Source organism: Gopherus evgoodei, chromosome 18 (genome assembly GCF_007399415.2).
Source record: "Gopherus evgoodei ecotype Sinaloan lineage chromosome 18, rGopEvg1_v1.p, whole genome shotgun sequence".
Classification (NCBI taxonomy): Eukaryota; Metazoa; Chordata; order Testudines; family Testudinidae; genus Gopherus; species Gopherus evgoodei.
The window spans coordinates 2,324,256-2,350,540 of record NC_044339.1 but is presented as its reverse complement, the minus strand read 5'-3'; the positions used below and the strand labels follow the sequence as shown (position 1 = coordinate 2,350,540).

Here is a 26,285-nt window from a genome sequence, read left to right as displayed (position 1 = left end):
CGGCGCTGACGGGACGAGCTCTGCGCACTGAGATCCCGGAGCCCTGGTGCTGACGGGACGAGCTCTGCGCACTGAGATCCCGGAGCCCCGGCGATGACGGGACGAGCTCTGCGCACTGAGACCCCAGAGCCCCGGCGCTGACGGGACGAGCTCTGCGCACTGAGATCCCGGAGCCCCGGCGCTGACGGGACGAGCTCTGCGCACTGAGATCCCGGAGCCCTGACACTGAAAGGACAAGCTCTGCACACTGAAGTTACGGGGGAGGGGTAGCTCAGTGGCTTGAGCTTTGGCCTACTAAATTCAGAGTAGTGAGTTCAATCCTTGAGGAGGCCACTTTGGGATCTAGGGCAAAAATCAGTATTTAATCTTGCTAGTGAGGGCAGGGGGCTGGACTCAATGACCTTTCGGGGTCCCTTCCAGTTTAGCAGAAAGGTATAGCTCCAATTATCATTATTATATTTTTGTTTCTAATTTGCTCAAAGGCATCAGTTGATTAGGCTGAGGGCTCCAGACCTTTTCAGGGAGGAGATGATGCAGCACACCAAGGGTTTATGTTTAAAGCTTTACTGATAAAATAACGAAATAACAGCAGAGAGTGCAGGGAGTGCTTTCCCAGCACTCAGGGAAGGAAAGAAAGCATAGGCGTTCCATGAGAACATGGGGTTGGCTGGGCAGTCAGTTCTATTAGTCCAGAGCCTTTACCTCATGCTGGTGCTTTCATTTCTGATGGGGCCTTGACCCCTGAGAAAAGTCCTGCAGAGCAATAGGCCTGAACCTAGCAGGAGCTCTAGAAATGACTCTGTGACTCTGCGAGTGGGCTCCCTCTGCTACGCTCCATGGCTGGGGAATCCAGGGGCAGCTTCTCTGTGAGAGCCAGTGGGACTTTTCCACTCACAAACCCTGGGTCTCTTTCCTTCCAGTGTATTTGGAATTTCTCCCTGCTTGCCTAGGGAGCTATTGCCAGTCAGGGGACAATCAGCACCCAGAGCCCTGAGCCAGGGGTTGGGGGAACCGGCTCCTCTGCCTGAGAGGTAGACACAAAATGTTCCATTCCCTGCACGTGCAAACAGGCTCACTCAGAGAACACACACACGAGCATGTGTGCACACTCAGAGGACATGCACACACAGACACACGACAATGTACACTGCACACAAATGCACAATCCATGTGCATGCATGCACACAGAGCACATGCATATGCCCACACACTGCACACAATACCCACGCTGGACACACACAATCTCAGGGAGTTCCTGGTTTTGGCAAAGGCCCTGGGCTCCCAGTTCCTCCTGCTTCCTGCCACAGCTTCAGACACTCTGGTGTTCCCCGGTTTTGCAGCCGGAGCAGGGCCCGGCTCCTCTGACCAGTTACATACAGCAGCCCCCTCACCAGCACCTCCCCAGGCTGTAGGGCCTGTGGTCACGCAGCGCCCTCTACTGGCCTCCAGGCCTCTGACCATGAGAGCTGACTGCCATGGGCCCTTAGTGCATGTGCTCCAATGGCTGGGTGCCCACTGCACTGCACTGGACATTTGAGAGGAACTCAGCAGTGGTGGGCCAGGTTTTGCAACCAGGGGCAATGGATATCAGCAGTGCTTCCCTGTTCAGTGGATGCAGGCCGCCTCCGCTGCTCCCTCCGTGACACACACGCCGTGCACCACAAGCCCAATCCCAGCCTGGTGCGGAGGAGAGGCCTGGGAGGGGGTGGCTAGAGAGCGATCCCATCTTATGCTCACCTGGCAGCCAGGGCTCCTGCAGAGCTGGGCCTGGCTCCCCGCCCTGCGCACTGCCACCTGGCACATGGGACCGCACTGTCCTTCCTGTTTGGCCTCAGTCATGGCAGAGTGGGAAGCTAGCCCCATGGGACAGCTCCTGCTGCTGGCTGTGTGCTAGGTGGGCTTGCTCTCCAGCCCCATGTGAAAATTCATGTCATCCACCTCCTTTGGTCAACTGAATAATATGCTTGGAAAGGCACCACATGGACGTGAAAGGCTGCCAAGGGCAGTGCCCCCTGTTTCCTCTACCACTGCCTCACACGTTGGGACCTAGGGAACTCCAGAAGCACCCCAGATCAGGGCTGGTTCTGAATCTGGTGGGCAGAGCTCCCAGGAGCAATTCCATGTCTGAGCTGGGAACCACCTGGGGCAATTCCACTCGCCCTGAACCCCAGGACAAATGCCTGGGACCCCTCCCCCTTGGCTATGGGCCCTGTTCTTCCATGGCTTCCAGCTGCTCTTCCTAGCCCAGTGGTCTGTATGTTCTTCTACCCTGGGGGTGGGAGGGCTGAGCAGGATGGGAGGGCAGGGTGTGGACAGTAACAAAGGAGTGAAAGAGAGAGAGGGAGGGATGGGAATGAAACGGGGGAGGGAGGGCCCAAGCAGCAGAAGGGGGATAATCAATAGCAGTTAATCAGCCATGCAGATGATGTGCTGAGACACTAAATACCTGAGAGGGTGGAGGGGTGGGGGTGATCCATCCCTGGATTCTGTACCTACCGCCCACGGGGCCCCCAATGGTTCTTTGGACATGGTTTTGGCCTGTCACTCAGCCAATATGGGTGCCAGCACTGACTCTGCTACTGACTTTTCATGTTTCTGTCTCCGTGTCTCAGTTTCCCCACTCCTTAAATTGGGGCTAATAATTTATCTGGTCTATTCAGGCTGTGAGCTCTGTGGGGCAAGGCCCTGAGGTTACCTCTAGCTGAGGCTGTGATACACCCATAGAGGCTGAGCAAGCCCTGGCTGTCAGTAAAATACACGTGGGCGGAAGGTCATGCTCTGGGGCCCCGGGACTGAGGGAGAGGATGGTTCAGTTCAGTTCCACTTGTTGGAGGGGCCCCTTTATTTATTCAGTGTATTTAAAGGCAGCCCCAAGTGCTGGCCCCAGAATATCCAACTGACCTGCCTGGAGTCCCAGATCCAGCCCGCTGCCCAGGGCATAGCTGCTGCAGTCCAGGACAACCAGCGGGTGGGGGAGGGCTCCCCAATCCTGGGGCTGGTGTTACACATCCATGTCCTGAGGTGACCTCGTGACATCATGGTGAGGTGACTGGGTACAGGGAGGTAGAGGGAGAAGTGAAGGTGTTCATGTCTCCAAGCAAGGACACACAGATGTGTAGTGTGTGTGTGCGCGCATAGCATATGTGTGTGGGGTGTGTGTGTTCGCATGTGTGTGTGTGGTGCGTATATGCAGTGTGTCTGCAGCATGTGTCTGTAGTATGCATGTGTACAGCGTGTGTGTCTGAAGTGTTTGCATGCATTGTGTGTGCCGCATGTCTGTGTTCAGGTGCAGTGTGTATAGGAGGAAAGGAGAGCACCAGAATACAAACCCTGGACTTCAGAAAAGCAGACTTTGACTCCCTCAGGAAACTGATGGGCAGGATCCCCTGGGAGGCTAATCTGAGGGGGAAAGGAGTCCAGGAGAGCTGGCTGTATTAGTAGGAGCATTGCCAGCAGATCGAGGGAAGTGATTATTCCCCTCTATTTGGCACTGGGGAGGCCACACCTGGAGTATTGCATCCAGTTTTTGGCCCCCCACTACAGAAGGGATGTGGACAAATTAGAGAGAGTCCAGCAGAGGGCAACGAAAATGAGCTTTCACACCCGCAGCCCCGATACCTCCACCCAGTGGGAATGGCCTTCCTACACTTCAAAATATTTTAGAACATTATGCCACTTCCCAAGAGAGATTTAATGGAGATTTGCGGATCAGGTGGATGGGGGTGCAGATGGAGAGGGAAGGGGAGGCAGCAGGAGAGGGGCGCAATATCCCCCCTCTCCCCAGGAGGAGGTGGGGAGCTGGCACCGGGTGCTGGCAGGAAGCGCAGGGAGCTCCAGAACCAGCCCAGCCCAGCCTGAGGAGTGGTCACTGCATCAGCCAGGGCTGAAGGGAGGCCTGGGGGACAGTGGGTAGGGCACTTGTCCTGGCTTGAGGGGAGTTGTACCCCTCTGCTCCCCCCACTCCCCTGCCTTATCCCTGAGCCTGGTCCTTTCAAAGGCTCCCTGTCACTGAGTGCTTCCCCCCGGGGTGGCCCTGAGGAGCGGGCTGGGCTGGATCTTCTGGGGCTGTTGGGCTTCTTGGGAGCTCAGAGATTTACAGCTGCAGGAAATTATCTTGGATTTACCCCTCAAAGCGCCAATCTTTGCATTTGGCCTTGTCCATACACAACCTGGCAGCGGGTTAGTCAGATCCCTGTGTGGACACAGCCTGAATGGTTGGAAGCTGGGTCTGTGCCTTTAGTTCCCCTGTAAAGTGTGGGCCCTGTTAAACAGTACCAGCGCCAGTGGGACACTTATTCTGGTGGAGTGTAGCCTGCTCTACACACAGTTTTGCTGTCACTTTGGGGTGTGAGTTTTTACTGATATACAAAAGGCTGCGAGTCTTTCACAGAGATCACGAAGTCAGAAATTCCATGACTTTCCAGGACAGTGTCTGGTGCAGCTCACCCTAGGGCGACCCTCGGGCCAGCCACACCGACTGCTGCTCAGTTGGCCCCAGGCAGCTGGTCCCAGGTACTGCCCCAGAGCAGCAGTCCAGAAGTAGCAGCAGTGCCCTGGGCTGCCCCGCCCCCAGCAGCAGTGGCGGGGCTCTGGAGTGCCCCCCACCCAAGGAGCAGCAGTGTCCTCTGGAACCCCCTCATCCCGAGAGCAGGAGTGCCCCCCGGCACCTAAGATTTAGTTAGGGGTATTGTTAGTAAAAGTTGTGGCCCAGTCACATGCCATGTCTTTTTAGTTATTGCCCGTGACTGGTCCATGACTTTTACTAAAAATACTCTGACTAAATCATAGCCTTAGTTATCCCTTGTGGGGATGCACTATACTGGATAAGGTGCCTTAGACCAGTCTAGCTTATTCCCCTCCCCTGGGGGACTAGCTATACTGGGACAAGCACCTTTGTACTGGAACCCAAGGGGGCAGCGGTGATGCTCAGGGCAGAGGAGTTTGCCCCTGGTGGCACTTTCACACCCACAACTGGCCAATTCAGGGCCTGGGTCAGGAAGCTCCTGGCTTCCTCGCTGATTCTGAGCTCTTCCATAGCAGTGTCTGTGGGTGACGCTTTCTCCCATCTCCAGTTGGCTGAGACACTGTCCCATGCTAGCAGGTGAGGACTTGGCCCTTGTTATTCACACGTTCACCAGCTTCCGGCTGGACCTAGGCAGTGACAGACCTAGGCACCAAGCCTTCAGCGCTTAAGAAACTCCAGCTAGTACAGCCTGTCTGCTCAGCAATCTTAAGAGCATCAGCCCATCTCCTACTCTCTACGCTGCCTTCCCACAGAGCAGAGTCAAGTCCAACGTCTCAGTCTGTATCTTCAAGGTGTTCAGCCAGGATAGCTGAAAGAGCCTCATGCTGCGGCATGAAGACCATGGTCGATAACTGCTCCACAGGTCCCATGGAACTCTCTACAATATGGGTGACCTCCTCTGCCCTCAACAGGGCTTCCAAGGGGTCAGTGCCAGACTGGGGAACAATCTCCCATGGGGACTTAGGGCCATTCCAAAGCTCCAAGTCTAGGTGCCAGTTGCTGCTCCATAATGTCTTCACTGATACAAACACTGTCACGGAGTCACCGGGCGATGCTCTGGAACTGCTCCCCACCAAGCCAGTCAGGACTTTGGGGAGCCTCCTCTCCCTTGGAGCAGACTTGTTCAGGGCAAGAAGCTCACACATCTTCACCTCCTGGGTCTCTCCTTGGAGCATTCAGCATCCTCTGCCCCTCCGTGCGCTTCCCATAGCGAGTCCACCCCAGCGGGGTCCTGGGGAAGCCTCCGGGTTCTGCACCCCCACTTTGCAGTCAGACGTGACTCTCAGCCAGCCAGTAAAACAGAGGTTTATTCGATGACAGGAACAGGGTCTAAAACAGAGCTTGTAGATACAGCGAACCGGACCCCTCGGCTGGGTCCATTCTGGGGCGCAGTGAGCCAGACCCCCACGTCTGCACTTCACTCCTCGACCCCAGCCAGTTCCAGACTAACAACCCCTCCCAGCCCCTCCTCTCTGCTCAGTTCCTTTCCCTGGCCAGGAGGTCACCTGATCCCTTTGTCTCCAACATCTTCAGCTGGCACCTTTGCAGAGCAGGGGCCCAGGCCATCAGTTGCTAGGAGACAGAGTGCCAGGCATTTAGGTGCACTGTCCCTTTGCTCTTCAGCAATCACATGCCCTTATCCCACTGCCTAGATACTTAAGAACTGCATAGGGGACACTGAGGCACCAACACAGTATTCAGAGGAAACATTAAGAACTTTCCCAGTTCATCACAAACACTGAACAGCCTGGATGTGTCAACAAAACCCAACCAAACCAAACCTCTCTCAGCTGCACAAACAATTCTCTCCTGGGACAAACCTTACATGGCAGATCTTAGTCACATGACTCAATGCGCAACTGGCTGGGGCTCAGATACTACAGTGATGAGGGCAAGAAAAGAGACTACAGAGAAGAGAGTGGCATAGAACAGGACAGAAATAAAGGTCTTGCTGTATCCCCATTAAGGAGGGCTGCACTGCTGTAGCCATTCGGTTGTGAGTTACAATGGTACAAGTTTTGTGCCTTAGACCTCTTCCAGAACTACTGAACTGAAAAAACCCACCCTGAAAGTGACATAAGAGTGTCCGCACCAGGGTTGCACCATTTGAACTAAATTGATTTCACACCTTAGGTGAGATTGGCCAACTTTCCCATGCAGAAAAGCCCAGAGAGGGCAAATTAAACCGATATACACCAGGCTCACAGCGATACACTGTTATCCCACAAAGTTACACTGGTTTCATTAAACCAATTCCACCACCCTAAGGCCAGGCCTACGCTGAGTCAGGGATCACATCCCAGCACAGCCCGATGGACAGGGCGATGTCCGTTGTGTGGACCTGGCCTTAGTGGAAGCGGCAGACATTCTGCATGTAAGATTAGCCCTGAGTGAGTGAGCCACAATAGGATTCAGGAACGTTTCACACTAACAGCTGTTTTGTGGGAATGTGGCCTTATTTAAAAATCAAACCCCTCTGGAGAAATTGACCACTATCGACACTTCTCATTTTCCTGAACATTTCCTGCCATCGTTTTTTTTATCAGAAACCCCTTTGCCATTTGTCACTGACCGGCTTCCTGTGGGAGAAATGCAAGTGAAAAACTTCAACAACAATTCTGATAGAAACGTTGGTGAGAACTGGTGCTGGAAATTGAAACCCGGAAGTTCCCCCAAGCTTGTTTCCCCTGGCTTTGGAGCAGCTGTAATGATGGGGGCTGGGCAGGGAGAGGGGGAATGTGAATGAAGATGTGTGAAGAGAGAGGGGGGATATGACCAGTGAGGGAAGGGACTCAGTCACCCAGTATTTCTTCATGCAGGAGAAATCACCAGGGGGAGTTTTTCTCCCTAGCTGGGCCACCCTGTAACCCTCAGGGTGTGACTTCTGAATGGTTCCCCTCTGTTGAGAGGTACCCCTGGCTGTGCTGGCCTTCCCCTCTCCTCCCCCCAACCTTCCCGGTGAAATTAATCCTGGCCCTGCTGCTGCCAGTCATTTGGAAATGTAACCTCTGCTGCGCCCCAGGGAACTCAGCTCCAGGAGAGAGCCAGCTCCTGACATTCCTCAGATCATTGTGTCTCACCACTGCTTATGTGCAAAATAATGCGTGGGACTGAAACACGCTGCCTTTCCATTGTGTTGTGCGCCCGCTGCTGTGTTATTGTAGGGTTGCTCATGAGCAGTGTGGCGTACATGCAGTTTTGTTCTTGTAGGGTGGTTCTTGAATGCTAGGCTTCTGTAAATACGAAAATCATTATTATATAATAAAATGTAGGGACCCCCCATCCTCCCTTTGCTTCCCCTGCAGCGCTCCCTTCTCTCTGTGATGTGCTACAGCACTAATCTGGTGCCAGAAGAAGCCAGGCCTCTGTCCTGTTAGGATTAAGTTCTGGTGCTTCTCATTCCTCACAAGGGTTTGATTTGGCAGTCACTTGAACTCCTGATATACATAAGTAATTGGCAGCTCATTAACAGCTTGTTAGGGAGACTAAAAGTAAAGTAACAAAAATAAACCCCAGATGTGCAACAGAGAGACTGCATGTACAGTAGCGGGTCCTAGTTCCTCAGTGGGGGATGTGACGCAGTAGGGACTGTCTGCATGGGGGATGGGAGAGCAGGGGATGACTTTAGTTGAGGGACAGGACCTGAGCCTGTAACCTGAGCCAGGAAGGGGGGTGGAGGGAGTCAACACCTTTGCCCGGGAAGCTGGACAAAGGAAGAGAGCCAGCTGGAGAGGTTTTTAGTTTCAGGTTTGGGCTGGCTGGGAAGAGGCAGGGACCCCCACGTCTGGGGTCTAAGATCCTTGCCCCCCAGAGGGACCTGGCTAAGGGGTCTGGTTGTACCTACAAGCCCTGCTTGGGACTGTGTTCCTGTTGTCTAATAAACCTTCTGTTTTACTGGCTGGCTAAAAGTCACAGTAAATCGCAGGAAGTGGGGGGTACAGGGCCCTGACTCCCCCACACTCCATGACAGGGGAGTCCCCCCATAACAGATTGAGGGATGGGCATTCCCCATTCCGCCCATACTTGCCCCCCCATACTATGCCCTGGCACAGAATAGGTGATGCGATCTCTTCTTTTCTTTCCTCACTGCTGCTGTCTTCTTCCCTTTCACTCAGTTCTGCAAAGTGCCGAGTAGCTTCAAATCTCACCTGACCGAGGGAAGCTCAGCGCTGTAATATTATTTAAAGTTACCAGGTGGCACTGTTACACAGCCCTACAAGTTCTGTCTAATTCACTGAATGGCCAAGTAGGTCTTGGAGACATGCTTATTGTTAGTTGTGGTGCAATTCTCTCTAACAGCTGAGTGTATGGGACAGTAATGTTCACTCTGTCTTAGTATGTCTCTGACTGAATCATTTCTTAATTTCAGAGCTGCTGCCCACAGGTCATGCAAACAAAAACAATGCCTGGTGTTAAAGCCTTACAAGCACCTTGTAGGACTGGGTTCTGTTAGGTAATAAAGCAAGTCCTCACTCACCTCTCCAACACCCGAGGTTGCTGCGGAGTTGGAATATGGGCCCACAATTCTGTCAGAGACCAGACACAAATGCGTTGATCAACGGGCACACACTACCCCAAAAGCTTTAGAATAAGTGTGGCCCCTTTATTAGGGGTGGGCATCAATATTTATACACAGAAGTAAACAAAGTGATTAACAAAAGATAATGGTCATGCATAATCAATCAAGATTTTACAGGAAGAGCAAGTTTAACAAGTAAATGCATAGAGATAAAGGCTAATGGCTACTTGAGGAAGGGGGTGTCATGAGTAGTTTGCAGGTCAGTGCTTTGTTCAAAAAAGGTTCAGAAAGGATTATGCAGAGACGGCCAGTCTGGGTGTTTTTTGGCTCCAAAGTTCACCAAAAGTTTAGACCCAACATTCCTCCATTTGTAGCTTTGAGATAACTATTAATCAAAAAGCTACACCCTATTTCAAGATCTCAAGGGCCGCTTGGCAATTTCAGCCTGGGCCAATTCGAAGAGAGTAAGGCTTTTAGCTGAAGTGGGAAAAGAATAAACTGACTTACATGAGTTTATGAGGGAGGGGACACACTGAATACAGCAACACAGTATTATAAGGACTACCATGGCCCCAACAACACCCACCAAGAGGTTTTTAACCCACCCAAATCCGGGCAGCCAATTCCATAAGGCTCCCCACCAATCATAAGGTGGCTGGCCAGAGGAGTAGTTTTTAGCCATTTCCCTTAGGTGTTTGGTACGTTGAAAAGTGTCAGAGTAGGTGTCATTTACAAAAACACAGCATTCTTCATTTATGAATGGGTGTGAAGGGGAGTCCCTGTGCTGCATTTACTGGAAATTGAGTACATACCCAGCAATCACTTCTATTTCCTAAAATACGAGTTTTAACCTCATGGGAATATCTAATAAAAGCATTATCTTCATAAGCAGAAAATAAACTGAAAAAGCATAAAAAACATACAGTTGTCAAAATAAAGGGTCCTCTCATTTTTTTCGAGTTAATTTAAGTCTAATGTCTGAGAGAGGTAAGCTGGTCCACTGGTCGAAGGCAGTGTCCTCAGTGGTGACAAGAGCTGCTGGTCCGTCACTGTGGTCCACTACGGCTGGCTTGACGTGGGAGTGGTGGATCCAAGATTTGCGTCCTTCCAGGAACACTGCAGTCTGGGTTGTCAAAAGAACCTGGTGGGGTCCAGTAAACCTTGGCTGGAGGGTGTCGTCACGAACGAACTTTTTGGCCCAGACGAAGTCCCCTGGTTGGAACGGGTGGATTTGTTCCTCCAGCGGCACGGTCTGGGAAAACTGCGAGGCTTTCCAAAGGGTACGGAGGCGAGCCTGTAGGGAGAGAAACTGACACGCAGTCATATGATCCCCTCCCAATAGTGAAACATCAGCACGTGGTAGCGCCCCGCCTTTGAAAGGGGGGTGTCCATAGAGCAGTTCAAAGGGGGATAATCCCAATGCGCGGGTTGGGCGAGTACGAAGGTGAAACAGGACCAAGGGAAGTACCTGAGGCCACTTTAATCCTGTTTCCTGACAGTATTTAGCCAATGTAAACTTAAGTTCCCTATTCATACGCTCAACTTTCCCGCTAGACTGGGGGTGGTAGGGTGTATGAAAGGAGTGTGAAATGCCCAGTCCTTGTTCTAAATGGCCAAGGACATGACCAGTAAAGTGAGGTCCGCGATCTGAGTCGAGCACAAGAGGGATGCCAAAACGGGGTACAATATCTCTAAGGAGAATCTTCGCCACTGTGGCAGCAGTACAATTAGCAGTAGGAAAAGCTTCGACCCAGGAAGTCAGAGGGCAAACCAAAACAAGGAGGTGCTTTTTTCCAAAAGCCTTTGGCATATCTGCAAAATCAATTTGAAGATGTTGAAATGGAGCAGCAGGCAGAGGTCTTCCACCCTTAATTTTGTTAAGAGGTGGAGCAGGTCCATTACGCTGACATGTGCTGCATGCTTTCACTATTGATAGGCAATAGGGTTGAATGCCTGGAGCATACCAAAAGCGAGCGATAGTGTCCACGAGGGCGTGCGTGCCGTAGTGACCCCCTTTATCATGGTGCCAGCGAACTGCCACAGGGTATGTGGAGCGAGGGAGGCAGGCTCGGCCATCTGGCATAAGCCAGGTCCCTTTGACCAGAGTGGCCCCGAGGCTTTCCCATGATTTTAGTTCAGCAGCGGGTACTGGTACGGGGTGCGGTGGAGTAAAGGAGGAGGTTGCAATAGCCAATGTGGGCATGGCTAAAGGTAAGGTGGCAGCCTTCTTGGCGGAGGCGTCAGCCAGGGCATTCCCACGGGTAACGGGGCTGCTATCTTTAGTATGTGCCCGGCAGTGAACTACAGCCAGGACGGAGGGTTTTTGGAGGGCGTCCAAAAGCTTGTGGATGAGGGGGAGGTGCTGAATGGGTTTACCGGCAGCTGTCTGGAAACCTCGAAACTTCCAGAGGTGGATATGACAATGCACAACTCCAAAAGCATATTTGCTATCAGTAAAAATGGTAACGGTCTTACCAGCGGCCAACTGGCAAGCTCGGGCCAGGGCATAGAGTTCAGCGGCTTGGGCTCCCCAGTTGCCTGGCAGTGAGGCGGCCTCTTGAATGTCCCATTCAGAGGTGACAGCATAACCAGTGAAACGCTTGCCATCAACATAGAAGGAGCTTCCGTCCGAGAAGAGGATGCAATCGGGGTTGTCCAGTGGCACGTCAAACAGGTTGTCTCTTATCTGTAAGATGCTGGAAACTACTTCCACACAGTCGTGCTGGTCCTGGGGGACTGGCAGGTCAGGAAGCAAGGTAGCTGGATTAAGGGGTCCACACCTTTCAAAAATTAGGTTAGTGTCTTCTAAGAGTTCGGCCTCTAGCTGTTGCTGACGATGGGCCGAAAAGACTTGGGTTGTGCCCCTACGCAGAAGGGCTGACAAGGCATGAGAGGTCCAAACCGTGGTAAAATGACCCAGGGTTAGGCTCTTTGCCTTTGTGATCAGCAGGGCAGCTGCTGCCAGAGTCCGGGTGCAGGATGGGGTTCCCTGAGCGACAGGGTCGATTTGCTGAGAGTAAAAAGCAAGCGGGAAATGGTGGGGCCCGCTCAGCTGGGTAAGGACACCACTAGCAATTCCGCCTCTCTCGTGGACAAAAAGGTGAAAGGGTTTGCTGTAATTGGGGGGGCGGAGAGACATGGAGGAGGCCACACTGTCCTTGAGTAACTGAAAGGCTTGAATAGTGTCCGGGGACCACTGCAAAGGGTCAGGAGCAAGGTTAGCAGTGAGTCGGTGGAGCGGTTTGCTTAACTCCCCGCAGGACGGCAACCAGGGGCGACAGAAGCCAATTAATCCTAAGAAACCTCGAAGTTGTTTCTTGGTGTTCGGTAGAGGGCAGTTTTGAATAGTCTTTATGCGGGCTGGGTCCATCTGTCTTCCTTCTGGGGTTAACAGGAAGCCCAGATATCGGACCTTCTGTGAGACCCACTGAATCTTTTTAGGGTCTACCTTGTGGCCTCTGGTGTGTAGGTATAATAAAAGTGCCTTACCATCGATGCGGAGGGCAGCTTCTTCGCGATTACCTAATAGGATGTCATCTACGTATAGGACCAATGTGGATCCCTGCGGACTGGTGAAACCTTCCAAGTCGTGGCGGAGGCACTGGCTGAAAATCGTGGGGCTGTCTCTGTAGCCTTGAGGAAGTCGTTGCCAGACATAACTTTGTCCCTCCCAGGTGAAACCAAAGAGATACTGAGAGTCTGGGTGCACAGGAATGCTGAAAAAAGCTGATTTTAAGTCAATAACAGTGAACCACTCAGCATCCCAGGGGATTTGGCTGATGATAGTAGCTGGGTCAGGAACTACTGCATGAAGAGGGACCACATACTGATTAACAACTCGTAGATCCTGTACAAAGCGCCAACGAACAGGGTCTCCGTCCTTTTTAGGAGGCTTTTTGACAGGCAGTATAGGGGTGTTACAGGGAGTGCGCTGAGGGCGGACTAGCTTTTGTGCAATGAATCCCTCAATAATGGGGCGGATGCCCTCCCGGGCTTCCAGCGACAGGGGGTATTGAGGGACTGACGGGGGGGTTAAGGAAGGCTTTACCTGAATCCTTACGGGCTCTGCCGAAAGGAGCAGGCCAACATCAGTGTCAGAAATTCCCCAGAGGGTTGAAGGCAAGTCAGTGAGGTCAGGGGAGAGAGAGGGGGGTGTTTCCCAATTACCCTGAGTAGGGGCCGAATCTCCTAACACTGTCATCAATAATCCTACCCCTTCAGGAGTGCAGGTTAAAGTAGCCTCAAGCTTACAGAGTAAATCCCGGCCCATCAAAGGGATCGGACAAGCTGGGGAAAAAAGAAAACGGTGAGAAAAACATTTATCAGCATAAATAACATTCAAAGGCAAAGTGAGTCCCAGAGACTGTGGGTTGCCCTCCACCCCAGTCGCAGTTTTAACCTCAGAGGATAGCCAGGGAGAGGGGGCATGATTTAAAAGAGAGAAAGTAGCCCCAGTATCAATGAGGAAAGAGACAGGCAGTCCCTGGACTGAAAGGGTTAAACGAGGCTCTTCGCTGGGAGGAGAGAAAGTGAGAAAGGAGCCGGCTAAAGACATTAAGGAAATAAGACCATCACATTGTTTGCCTTCGCCCCCGGGGTACCGTCATTGAGGAGGCTGAGTTTGCTGCGGCTGCTGCTGTTTTCCATAGTTGATCCAGGCCTGGGGGATGGGCTGAGCTGGTGGTGCAGGGGTGTATTCCTCACTTGTGTAAGCATCTGCGGATGCAGCCAGACCTTCTGGGCGTCCCCAGGGGCATTCACGTTTAAAGTGACCAGGCTGTCCGCACTGAAAACAATTTCCTGATGGCTGGGGTCGCCAGGACCCTCTTCCCCGGGCACCCTGGAATCCCCTGCCACGGCCACGGCCTTTGCCTCGAACACCACCGTGAAAAGCTAAAGCCATCAGCTTATATTCTTCCTTTTTCTCTTTCTTTTTACTACTTTCCCTTTCTTTCTCCAGGCAAAATCAGCTACTTCCAACACTGAAGTGACTGACTCACCTCCCCAACCAGGGCGAAACTTTAAGAAGTAATCCCTTACAGGGGGCACCGACTGATTCACAAAAAATGAAATAAGAGTAGGGTGGTCTGCTTCTCTCTCAGGATCCATCTGAGTGAACATTCGGGCCCCCTCCAATAGCCTCGACCAGAACTTTCTGGGCGGCTCATCAGATTCCTGCCGAATCTGCATGAACTTAGCCTGATTAGGCGAGCGGCGAGCCATTTCCTTGAGTCTCTCTAACAATCGCTCTCTATCTGTTCGCAGCTGAGTCAGCCTTAGCTGAGTCCAGTCTAGGGGATTCCAGCCAGCGGCCAGATCCCGCCTATCCATCCAAGTAACATTAGCTGCATTGCTATCTCCCCATGTCCTTTCTGCCATCCACAATCTACTACGTTCTTCTCCAGTCAAAACTCTACTTAACAACTGATCCACATCCGTATAAGTAGGATTATAACTTAAAAACAATCTTTCTAGAAGTTCTATGATCTTTCGGGGATTTTCCCCAAAAGACCCTGACAACTGTCCCCACTCTTTCAAATCCCATTCTAGCCATCCTTTATATTCCACAATACTAGCATGTTGCAATTGTCCATCATTGCTCATATAAGGTTGATCGTGCACCTGTAAAGGCATCTCTATAACCATACTTTTATTATTCGCAAGAGATTTGACAGAGACATCCTCTAGGCTATCCTCAGGGGGGGGGCATGCACCCTGCTGTACCTGCTTGGACCTAAGCCTAGTAACTACTCCTCCCGAGGTTGGCCCCTCCAATTCCTCCTCATCCTTCTGCACAAATTCCAATCTGGGATCCTGCAGATTCCCCTCTGCTACAAGGAGAGAGTTCCCCTGCGGAGGAGGAATAGGGGCAGGTGCAGAGGGGACCAGCTGACGAGTCAAAACACGCCGTGGTCTACACCCTTCATCGAAATAACCTGGAGGGGGTTCACTCTCGGGAGAGTACCTGACTGCCATAATTTTTAAAGATTTCCACAGCTCTGCTGCTGTGTCCCAACAAAACCAGTAACATAACTGTCCCGGATGGTCTTTTTCGATCTGGCTCTTTACTCCTCTTAAGGCAGCCTGCTCGAAAGAGCCATACGAAGGCCACCTCATCTCCGAGTCGGCCAATACCGCGGTATACCCAGTCCAATTCCTTACACATAGTGTGTACAACTTCTTCCTAGACATTCCTGTCTGTACTGGGAGTTTCCCTTCATTCCATAACTTATTTACAATCCCCAACGGACTCTCAAGAGGCACGCTAGTCCCTTGACCCATGGTGTCTGACAGGAGCCCTCCAACTGGCGTTTACCCTGCTGTCCAATACACGACCTCTCAATATTGAATTGGCTAGGAGAAATCTCCTGTGGCGCCTTGCCAATTCATATATGAGTGGTCTGACCACTGGACAGAGGTACCGCACCAGAAGGAATCCCGGACGAGCCCCCAAATTGTTAGGTAATAAAGCAAGTCCTCACTCACCTCTCCAACACCCGAGGTTGCTGCGGAGTTGGAATATGGGCCCACAATTCTGTCAGAGACCAGACACAAATGCGTTGATCAACGGGCACACACTACCCCAAAAGCTTTAGAATAAGTGTGGCCCCTTTATTAGGGGTGGGCATCAATATTTATACACAGAAGTAAACAAAGTGATTAACAAAAGATAATGGTCATGCATAATCAATCAAGATTTTACAGGAAGAGCAAGTTTAACAAGTAAATGCATAGAGATAAAGGCTAATGGCTACTTGAGGAAGGGGGTGTCATGAGTAGTTTGCAGGTCAGTGCTTTGTTCAAAAAAGGTTCAGAAAGGATTATGCAGAGACGGCCAGTCTGGGTGTTTTTTGGCTCCAAAGTTCACCAAAAGTTTAGACCCAACAGTTCTAGAATAGCAGAGGGGAGAGGCAGATCTAGCAGGGTAAGAGCTACACAGAATGGAATGCAAGGTATCTTTATCAACTCACTCCAGGAGCCAGACATTTAAAGGCTGCCTGTCAAGCAGTCGGTCACAAAGAGAAGTTGCGCAAAGTTCCACGCTGACTGTGGTATAGGGGTACAAGGTGTCATCGGCACGGAGGAAGTGCTCAGGGAGGTATTTGGGAGCAGAGATTCTTCCCTAGGGGGAAGTCTTACACTAATTGTGCACAAATGATCCACACCGCTCTGGCTCAAAACCGCAGCACTGTAGGGTCTGGGCGGTTACTGCAGAATTGTTCTGTAAGAGTAAGAAATAGTGGGATGGGATGAAACTGAGGGAAGGGAAATGTTTATCTCAGGAAAGCTCCTGAGGGTGAGATTTCTTAAGGGGGGGTGTGTGTGTTCACGCTAGAAAGTTGTACAGCTTTACCAATATCAGTATAGTTCAAGCAGCACAACCCCCCAGCGTGGATAGAACTGTACTGGCCCCAGTGTGGATACCATGAGAGCTTCTGCCTATTAGCTTATGTCAGGGGTTGCACCAGTACAGCTAGACTGGTAAAAATCCCCCCAAACTGAAAAAGCTCCACCTGTGTCTAGAGCAGGCCAGGCTGTGCCCAGTGGTGGTGGTGGGGGACCCAGTAACGTGACAAAACAAGGGACACAGAGCCCGGCACCACCTGAGGGCTTGGGGAGGGACTAGCTGACCCGCTGGATCTCCTTCAGCTCCAGGGCTGGAACACAACCTGCCAGCCCCAGGCGTGTAGCTGGGGGAGAGGCCAGGCGGCCTGGCGCTGGCGCTGCACGCAGCTGGCAGGCTCGCTAATTGCACCCCCTGCTCCGCCGCCGAGCAGCAGCGCCTGGCCGCGCTCTGCCCCGGGGGGAGGCGGCCGGATCTGGAACCTCCCGCGGGGTCAGGGGGCAGCTCTTTGTGCCGCACGCCGGGCGGAGCAGCGCGGGCAGCACCCAGCCAGTGGCGCGGGGCCGGGGCCGGGGCCGGGGCTGGAGCCGGGCACTCCCGGGGGCTCGCTCCGGCGCGGGGAGCGGCCGGCAGCTGCTGGAGCGCCCGCGGGCCGGACCCCGCCGCTGGTGCCTCCCCCGGAAGGAGGATCCGCGCAGCCAGAAGCGAAGTGAGTGCCCGGTGCTCGGCCAGTGCCGGGGGGGCAAAAGGGGGTCAGGTGGTGGGCGCTGGGTATTGGGGGGTTGGGTGGAAGGAGCCGCGGGATATGGGGGGTGGAAGGCGCTGGGGGGCGGGGAGCGGGGTATTTGGGTGGGGAGGAGGAGCTGGGAGGGGATATTTGGGGCGGAGGAAGGAGCTGGGGAGAGTATTTGGGGGGAAGGAGCTGGGAGGGGATTTTTTAGGTGGGGGGGAAGGAGTTTTCTTTCTGATTTGAGGCCTCAGCAAAGTCAGGGACCTGAGTCTGGAACCTGCCGTTCTCTGTCGCTGTTCGTTCCCTCTCCTGTGGGGCCCATGGGCCCTCCCAGCTCCCTGGGACAATGTTGCTGCAAGAAGCCACTGAGCAGGGCAGGGAATAATGATGGTAAATCATAGCGCTGATTGCCTCTCCCTCCCCTTTTTGGCTGTTCATGGGGATCCAGGCAAACCATTTCCCCCCCGCTCCCCTCGGCAGTCTGCATCTGCAGCTTGTGGTGTCAGTCAGAACATAAGAGCTGCAGTTCTGGGCCAGGCCAATGGTCCATCTAGCCCAGTGTCCTACAGTGCCAGGACTAGAGCTCTGGGGAGTGTGTAGTCCTGGAGTGATACACCCCGTCTTCCACTCCTGGCAGTCAGAGGTTTAGGGTTGCCCCGAGCATGGGGTTACGTCCCTGGCCATCCTGCTAATAGCCGTTGATGGACCCATCCTCCGTGAATTTAGCCTTCACGACATCCCACAGCAGTGGGTTCCCCGTGTTATTAAGCATTGTGTGAAGAAGTACATCCTCTTGTTTGTGTTAAACCTGCTGCCTGTTCATTCCATTGGGTGACCCCTGGTTTGTGTGTTGTGGGAACAGTGCAGCTGTTGGTGCTGCAGGAAACTTGGGGCCAGGTTATCAATGGCTCAGCACCCGCCAATGGGGCCAGATGTCCAGGAACGCTCAGCACCCAGCCTGTCCCCGACCTGCCCAGCCTCTTTGCACACCTGGCCTTGGTTCATGGGAACCTCGTTTGGGGTCCGTCTGAGGGGGCTGCATCCTGAAGGCCCCGAGCTGTGATGGAAGTGTCACCAGCTCTGGCCCCGCTCTTTGCTTTAGAGATGGGGGTGGGGGGGTGCCCCAGGCCCACTTGGCAACTCAGGGACCTTCCTGGGCTCCTGCTGACACCAGGCGGCTCTGGAGTTTGTTACCAGCCCAGTCTCCAAAGACACTTTCTCCTCTCTGGGTTGGCCTCCCTGAGTTCTGTATCTGACATAAAACCAGCCCTTCCATATATACAACAGACACTGCTGCCTGGGCTCCAGGGACACCTTGACGTTGGGGGACTGGTACTAACAACCCCCTGAACCCTCTGCACCCCCATGCATGATACAAGAACAAGCTCCCCCACTCCTGCCAGCTGGTCCCCAGCCTCCGTGCTCCAACTCAGCAGCCGGAGCTTTGGGCCTGGAGGAGGAACAGCAGCCTTTGGGAATCAGCCCCCTGAGGAGAAACACATGCGTGGTCTTCTGAGACGTGGCTCTGCATGGGCTGAGCATGCGTGGTGGCCCCATGTGCACTGAGGCATGGTTGTGGTACCATTCCTAGAGGGGCAGTGCCCAGGGGATGGGTGTGCGCGCACACACGTGCTTCCTGCCCCAAAGAGCTTACCCGCCTGAGGGCCCTGAGCCCTGCACCTTGTCTGACCATCTGTCCCGGATGGGGGAGTGGCAGACCCTTCTGGGGTTGGCACGGCAGTGGTTTGGCCACAGAGAACGGGTGACCCGCCGTGGATGCCATGGGCCAGACACAATGGAGGAGCGTGTGGTTTGCAGACATCCCTACCCATGTTTCTGTGTCCTTGGGGGTTCTGTCAAGTCTCCTCTGCCCATCCATTGGCTGATCCCCATTAAAGACCCTACACTGAGAGGGGTGGAAAGAGGAGAGGGCAGTGGGCTCACAGATCAGTTCAGGGAGGGCGTGCTGCCCTTAGGAGACGGAGGGGGGGGCTGCTGAGGCTGGTGTCCTGCTGGGGTGGGCAGAGGTAGCCCAAGGTGGGTGAGTTGTGGGAGCAGAGCCATGCAGCGGGATCTAGAGAGGCGGTGACATGGTCTGAACGACGGGCCCCCTGCGGGGTGAGTTCAGCAGTGCTTTGAATGGGCTGTGGGGGAGAGGTGTGCCAGGGAGGCTGCAGCGGGCTGGCTCGGCGCATATCGGTAAAGCCTTTATTTTAGCCATTGGCTGAACTTTGTGGTGTTGTGTGGAAGGGGCAGAGGGTCTCTCTGCGAAGGGGCGGGGGCTGAAATGGAGTCTGATTGCTGCTCAGAGGTCCAGCTTGGACTGGCCCATGGCAGCTGGGATGCTCTGGGCCTGCGGGGCGGGCTTGCGATCTCTCCCGCGCTGTCATGCAAGTGAGAGGGGCGATCCGGGATCCTCATGCCATGGGGTCTGGGTGCGTCCGACACCTGCCGCCAGCTGGAGGTGTGAGCTCTGGATGGCCTGTGGTAGCAGGGGGCAGTGGACTTACGCTGAAGCTCGCCTGGCGCTGCCTTTGCTCCGTTGTCGGGTGCCGAGGGGAGCAGCGATTTGCCCAGTGCTTTCTTACTTCTGGGTTTCCTGTCTCTTGGCAGCTTGTTTGGAGCCCTACAATGTTCTCATCAGGATTTTTGTCCCCAAGCCAGTACCTTCTGCTCTCAACTTCAAGGCCTGCTTGGTTAGAGAGGGGCACTGGGTTCTACCCTATGCTCTTGGTTTGTGGCTGTGGGCGTAGCCCCTCTTTGTGCCTCAGTTTCCCCACCTCTAAAAAGGATTGAGCATTCTGACCTGTCCCAGCATGTTGTTTAAGGTATTGTTTATTAATGTCTGCAAAGTGCTTTAAGGTCTTTTGGTTACAGGTATCTCCTAGATATTAATAAATGCTGGGTGGGTTTCTGTCCATGATGGCAGGGCTGTATGGTCAATATACTAGGGTCTAACATGGAGCAGACTGTAAAAGCAGCAAAGAATCCTGTGGCACCGTATAGACTAACAGACGTTTTGGAGCATGAGCTTTTGTGGGTGAATACCCACTTCGTCAGATGCATGTAGTGGAAATTTCCAGGGGCAGGTATATATATGCAGGCAAGCTAGAAATAATGAGGTAGTTCAATCAGGGAGGATGAGGCCCTGTTCTAGCAGTTGAGGTGTGAAAACCAAGGGAGGAGAAACTGGTTCTGTAATTGGCAAGCCATTCACAGTCTTTGTTTAATCCTGAGCTGATGGTGTCAAATTTGCAGATGAACTGAAGCTCAGCAGTTTCTCTTTGAAGTCTGGTCCTGAAGTTTTTTGGCTGCAGGATGGCCACCTTAAGGTCTGCTATAGTGTGGCCAGGGAGGTTGAAGTGTTCTCCTACAGGTTTTTGTATATTGCCATTCCTAATATCTGATTTGTGTCCATTTATCCTTTTCCGTAGCGACTGTCCAGTTTGGCCAATGTACATAGCAGAGGGGCATTGCTGGCATATATTACATTGGTGGAGGTGCAGGTGAATGAACCGGTGATGGTGTGGCTGATCTGGTTAGGTCCTGTGATGGTGTCCCTGGTGTAGATATGTGGGCAGAGTTGGCATTGAGGTTTGTTGCATGGATTGGTTCCTGAGCTAGAGTTACTATGGTGCAGTGTGCAGTTATGGAGCAGACTGTTACCGCTCCATTCAGGCCAGAGGTCACAGGGGAGATCGTAAAATCATAGAATATCAGGGTTGGAAGGGGAGGTCCATCTGGTCCAACCCCCTGCTCAAGGCAGGACCAATCCCCACACAGATTTTTGCCCCAAATTGCCCTCTCAAGGATTGAACTCACAACCCTGGGTTAAGCAGGCCAATGCTCAAACCACTGAGCTATCCCTCCCCCCTAAGATAAAGAAGGTCTGACTCCACCCTGGATCCCAGGTGGGCTAGAGAGGACCAGTCATAAGATGTGAGCACATGGCTGGAGACCCCTAGGGCCAAGTCCCTGCTTGGCCCCAGATGCTCTGTGTGAAGATCACTTTATCACTCTGGGCTCATTCCCTCCTCCCTGTACAATGGGAATAACAGCCTTGCCTTGCCTGCCATAGGGGTGGGAGGAGAAATATATTTAAGCTGGAGTGCAGACACTACAGTAGTGGGGCCAGATCACTACCTACAGTAGGTAGATATTTGTGATGAGATGACCAGCAGTGAAAGAGTTAATGTGGCCTTGTCATTTGCCACTAAGCCTCAGAGTTTGAGGTGAGCTGCACAGAGACAGGCGGGTTTGGGCCTTTTTCCTTCTTTCTGATGCCTGGAGTAGATCTGGATGGGTCTTTTTATGGCTTTGTTAGCCCTAGGGGGTAGGTGAGGATTGCCAAGGCTTGGCTGGAGGATACCTTGGAAGGCTCAGGGCAGTAGGGTGGAAATCAGCTCAGTCTTTAATTGAAGGAGCTGGGAGGTTGGCCCTTTAACAGAGACTGCTTTTCTGCCAAGGGTTTGTTAGGTATGTGAGTTAAATGCAAACAGACTTGACAGCTCTTCCTGTCTGTCTCATGTACTTTCATGGTATGTGTGATTTCATGCAATGTCATACATCTCCTGTCCTCCATAGAGCACCCAGGGAACAGAGATCATCCGAGCTGGATTTCTGACAAGGAGACAACCAGAAAAATGGCTTTTAAAAAGAGCAAACCTTTCGAGGCGTTCTTTATCCCCCATTCAGATGCAACAAAGGGCACAAACTGTTTATTTTTCTCTTTGCAAGTTCCCCTTAGCACCCCAGTGAAATGAAAGATGAAAGCTTGACATCTCTCTCAGAGCTTCTGGGCCTGATCTGTAGCTGGTGTAAATCAGCCTACCTCAGTGGAGATATGTTGATTGGCACCAGCTGGAGATCTGTCCCATTGTTTTTGTCTATCTGCAGACTCAGGCACTGCACACACCTTGCTGTGTTTTCCATTCACTAAGATCAAAGTGAGCCTTTCACTTGGAAGGCTTGGATTAAGGGAAATCAAGACAAGAAAGAACCAAAGTAAAGTCTCTGGGAGAGAGCACAGTATGGGCATCTCCTCTAGAAGCTGCTGCAGTGACTCTGCCCCACAGAACGGCAGCTCCCCCTGCTGCTATCAGGCTCCTAGACGTTTAAAGGTGCAGTGCACAAAACAAAGCTGGAGCAGTCCCAGCCCCCACCCCTGCTGACCCTGAGGCCAGGCTTTGGTGCTGCTCATTGCAGCTCAGCAATTGCTCTGCTTGGCGATTTGTGAGTGTTAACCCGGCCCCCTGAACTCTATGTGTAAAGCACTGGAGTGGGACTCGGGAGACTGGAATTCCATTCCCAGCACAGCCTCTGGCCTCAGCTTCCCCAGGAGTGCAGTGTGGGGAGTGTCACTGAGTGCTGTGTAAACCTGCTGATGAAAAGTGCTATCTGGGCACTAACCCCAGGTCCTGGCAGGCAGGTTGGAGGACCCCAGGTTCAGCTCTTTTGTTGGAAAGTGTGTCTGTAGTTTCTTAGCCTGTCCACACAGGGCCTGATCCTGTGCAGTGCTGAGTGCTCAGTTCCCACTGAAAGGACCTGGAGTTGGAAGGACAGTGCCTCCCAAAAGGCTCTTGGCAGGTCATGTTGGGTCCTGGAGCCTGTGACTGGGCTGGGAGTGCTGGAGAATCGCAACAAAGACTGGATCCCGCCCAGCGCTCAGACGCCACGCGGGGATCAGAGCTGTAGAGAGAAGCACCCACTACTTAGCTCTAAGCCTGGGGGTCTCTGTGGCTCTGCGGGTGCTGGTCCGCTGTGTAAGTGAAGCATGGTGTAAACGCTTTGGTGCAGGGCCATTGGCCAGTCCTCTCGCAGATACCTCCTGTTACCAGACTCCCCTGGCTGAAACCACTTGGCCAAAGCCCCATCATTCACCGTAAGATCCCTGCATTCCCCAGGCTGGCCCCCCTTCCGGCCTGGGTCAGATGCCAGACAGGCTGGCCAGAGAAGAGCTGTCAGTCTGCTTTGTGTGGGGTGATGGATGGCCGGGGGGCAGGGGAAAGGATCTGAGCAGCATGGGCAGGCCCCGGGCTGTGATGTATGGGGCAGCTCTTGGCATCGTGGCCCCAAGCAGATTGAAAACCTCCTCAAGAGATTAACGCTCCATGACCTCTCTGACCTGCCCTTAGCAAAGCTCCGGGCAGGGCTGTTGGGGGCGGGGGGGGGAGGTGTTCCAGAGCTGTCTCCTTGTTTTCCACGCGGTCAGGGGCCTCCCTCTCTTCTGCTCTCAGAGCAAAATGCAGCCTTGGTTGGAGGGGCCCAGCTGCAGGCCAAGGCACCTGGGGCTGATGTGGGGCAGGTCTGGGGCTGTGCCGGGCCTGCTGAGGGACTCATGCCTCCAACCTTTCTTGCCAGGTGATCCAGCAGGCCCTGCACCGGCAGCCCAGCACCGCGGCACAGTACCTGCAGCAGATGTATGCAGCACAGCAGCAGCACCTCATGCTGCAGACGGCCGCCCTGCAGCAGCAGCACCTCAGCAGTGCCCAGCTCCAAAGCCTGGCGGCCGTGCAACAGGTACGGGGGGATCACGGGTTACAGACGCTGTGTGGCGCAACAGCAGAGGATGAGCGCTTGTCTCCTCTGGATGCCCGAGTCTCCCTTCCTGCTGTTTACATCGCCCCAATCCTGCTGGCTTCAGACTGGCATTGGGCTCGGGGCCCAGAATCAGGCCCCTGCCAGTTGTGCTGTGGTGATGGGCACGGGATAGGGCCTTAGATCTCTCTTTTATGTGCTGAATCTGTCCGTTCCCCCCTCAGCCGTCCCCATGCACCCTTTTTCTCACACGCCCATCACCATGGTATCTAGGTACCACCCATGGATTCCAGAAGGCTGTCCCACAGGTGGGCACCGTGACACTCTGGCAGGTGAGGAGGAGCCCATGGGTGATGGGAGTGGGCCGCTCAGGCACCCCCAGGCTCTGTACCCTTCAGGGTGGGTCACTGGGCTGTTGCCTCCTGGGGCAAGAGGCAACTGGAGGGGAGGAGTTGGGAACAGGCCCCACTGACTGCCCCAGGCTGGCGATAGGCAGAGATCTGCGCTACCTGCGCCGAGTTGGGGACCCAGAGGAGCGTTTTGAACGCTGGCTCTGTTTGTGCCCCAGTGCAGCCGGGTGAACAGAAGCAGCCGAGCCCCTGCAGACGCCTGAGTGTGACACCAGCCGTCGGAATGGAGGACAAGTGCCCGGCTCTGGGCACGAGTCCTGCCCAGCGGGGTGGGAGCCTGTGTGGCTGTGCAGCTGATGCCAGCGGGCACTATGCGAATGGGGTCGTGGCCCGAATGAACTGACAGGGTTTTGTTCTAGTTTCATTTGGGAATTAGGTGTGGATGGGTTTTAATGGGGCTGGGGTTTGCAGGGAAACTTTAGAGCTAACATTTCCAGGGATGGGCTTTGTGAACCCTTGGCCCCGTGTTGAAGGGTTGGGAGGGACCAGGGGCTGTTGGTGCAGGACTCCCTGCCTGGGCTGGGCTCCGGGTGGGAGTGACCTGCCTTTTGCTCTCTCTTCCAGGCGAGTCTGGCTGCTAACAGGCAGGGCGCCTCCTCCGGCAACAATGCCGCCCCCCCAACACCATCCCAGCAGCCCACGGTAAGTCCTGCCCCAGGGAGTGCCCCTCGGCCTAGCGGGCTGAGTGACCCCTGGTGGGACCCGTGACTGCTCCAGCTCTTCCTAGGCGATGACACATGTATATTCTCTCTCTCTCTCACACACTCACACTCACACTCACTCACAACCTCTCTCTGCTGGAGCTCCAGGACAGCTCCCTCCATCAGCCCTGGAGCTCTGAGTCCAGCCACCTGGTGCCCCCCAGGACCCAGCATGCCATGCACTGTGCTGCAGGGCACTGGGCAGGGCTAGCATGGGAATTCCCAGGGGCAGGGTGGGCTGTGCAGCTGTCTAATGAGAGGGTGAGGGGCACGGGGCCAAGCCCTCTGGCAGAAGGGCATTGGGGGAGGAACTGGGGAGGGAGAAAGTCTCAGCCCCTCTAGGAGCTGAGTTTACTTTAGAGCCCCAGTGCCCACAGCACCCCATCTCCACCCCGTCCGTACTGGGGTGCCGTCCGGACCTAGGGAGCCTGACTGCAACTGCCCCCTCCCCTCCTGGCTAGAGGCTGTGGGGCTCCCCTCCCCCACGACGCAGCCTCCTTGGCTTTCAGGCGGGCACTTGGATCCCATGTGTGGCAGTGCTGAGGCAGGTGGGAGGGGCTCTGAGCTCGGAGTGGGTCTGAATGGCAGCATGCTCCATCCCATGGCTCCTTCTCTCTCCACAGATAAACCTGGCCACGTCCCCTGCTGCCGCCCAGCTGATCAACCGAACTCAAAGCGTGAACTCTGCAGCCGCCTCAGGCATCACCCAGCAGGCTGTGCTCCTGGGGAATGCCACCTCCCCTGCCCTGACGGCCAGTCAGGCCCAGATGTACCTCCGGGCCCAGATGGTAAGAGGCAGGCGCGGAATGTGCCACATGCGGGCACCACCTGCCCTCCCTCCCCCGCTGCTTTTAAAGAGACACCATTGAGGGTGGGGGCCTTAGTGTGAACTGCCCCTCGCTCTCTTCCCCTCGCCCCCGGGTCCAAGGATCAAAGGTCCTGGGCCTGCCACTCCTGCCATAGCGCTGGAAGCGGCAGAGTCCCTGCGGCTGGAATAGCAACCCCGCCCCATACCCATGTGCAGCTGGGACTTCTACCAGCAGAGGGCAGTGATGAGGCACATGCACATTCACAGCTGTGATCAGTTCCGATTTTCTCCACCAGAGGGCAGCAGTGACCCTTAGAAGAGCCACCTGCCCTGGGCCCAGGTGTCTCTTTAGCAGCAGTGCATGGGGAGCCCTGGTCCCCCCTTTTTTTGTGCTGTAGGTTGGGTACGTTGCCCCGTCCCAGGCCCTGGGTGGCCTGGCCTTGCTTGTGCCCTCCCTGCTCCCCTGCGCAGTGTTTGTACCTGAGACTCTCTGTGTTTCCTCCCTTTTGGGCTCCAGCTGGAAGTGAGCGGGGGCCGAATGCAGAGGGGGAGGGGCCCCCAGCGTTGGCTCCAGAGCCCCTCCCGGGCCTCCCCGATACCCCAGCAGGAGCTGCTGTTGCCCCGGGGCACCCCCGCTCGGGTAGGCACAGGGGAACTGGGGTGCCTGCCGGTCTAGCGGGGTGGGGGTGGCGCCCGGGGCTGGGCACTTT

At 54.2% G+C, this 26,285-nt stretch overlaps 1 protein-coding gene across 5 annotated transcripts in view; it reads left to right on the top strand.

The window, feature by feature from the left end:
- The window catches only part of PHC2 (polyhomeotic homolog 2), a 154,182-nt gene that overhangs the window by 86,100 nt on the left and 41,797 nt on the right, over window positions 1-26,285 (top strand). For 2 of the 5 annotated variants that reach the window (XM_030537305.1, XM_030537306.1), the window contains exons 3-6: window positions 23,480-23,638; window positions 24,631-24,708; window positions 25,391-25,555; window positions 26,093-26,215. In XM_030537305.1, coding sequence (XP_030393165.1) covers window positions 23,480-23,638; window positions 24,631-24,708; window positions 25,391-25,555; window positions 26,093-26,215 — 525 coding nt within the window. Of the gene's footprint in view, window positions 1-17,021; window positions 17,099-23,479; window positions 23,639-24,630; window positions 24,709-25,390; window positions 25,556-26,092; window positions 26,216-26,285 lie in introns of those variants that run through there. The other 3 variants (XM_030537308.1, XM_030537307.1, XM_030537309.1) reach the window with 2 other exon arrangements.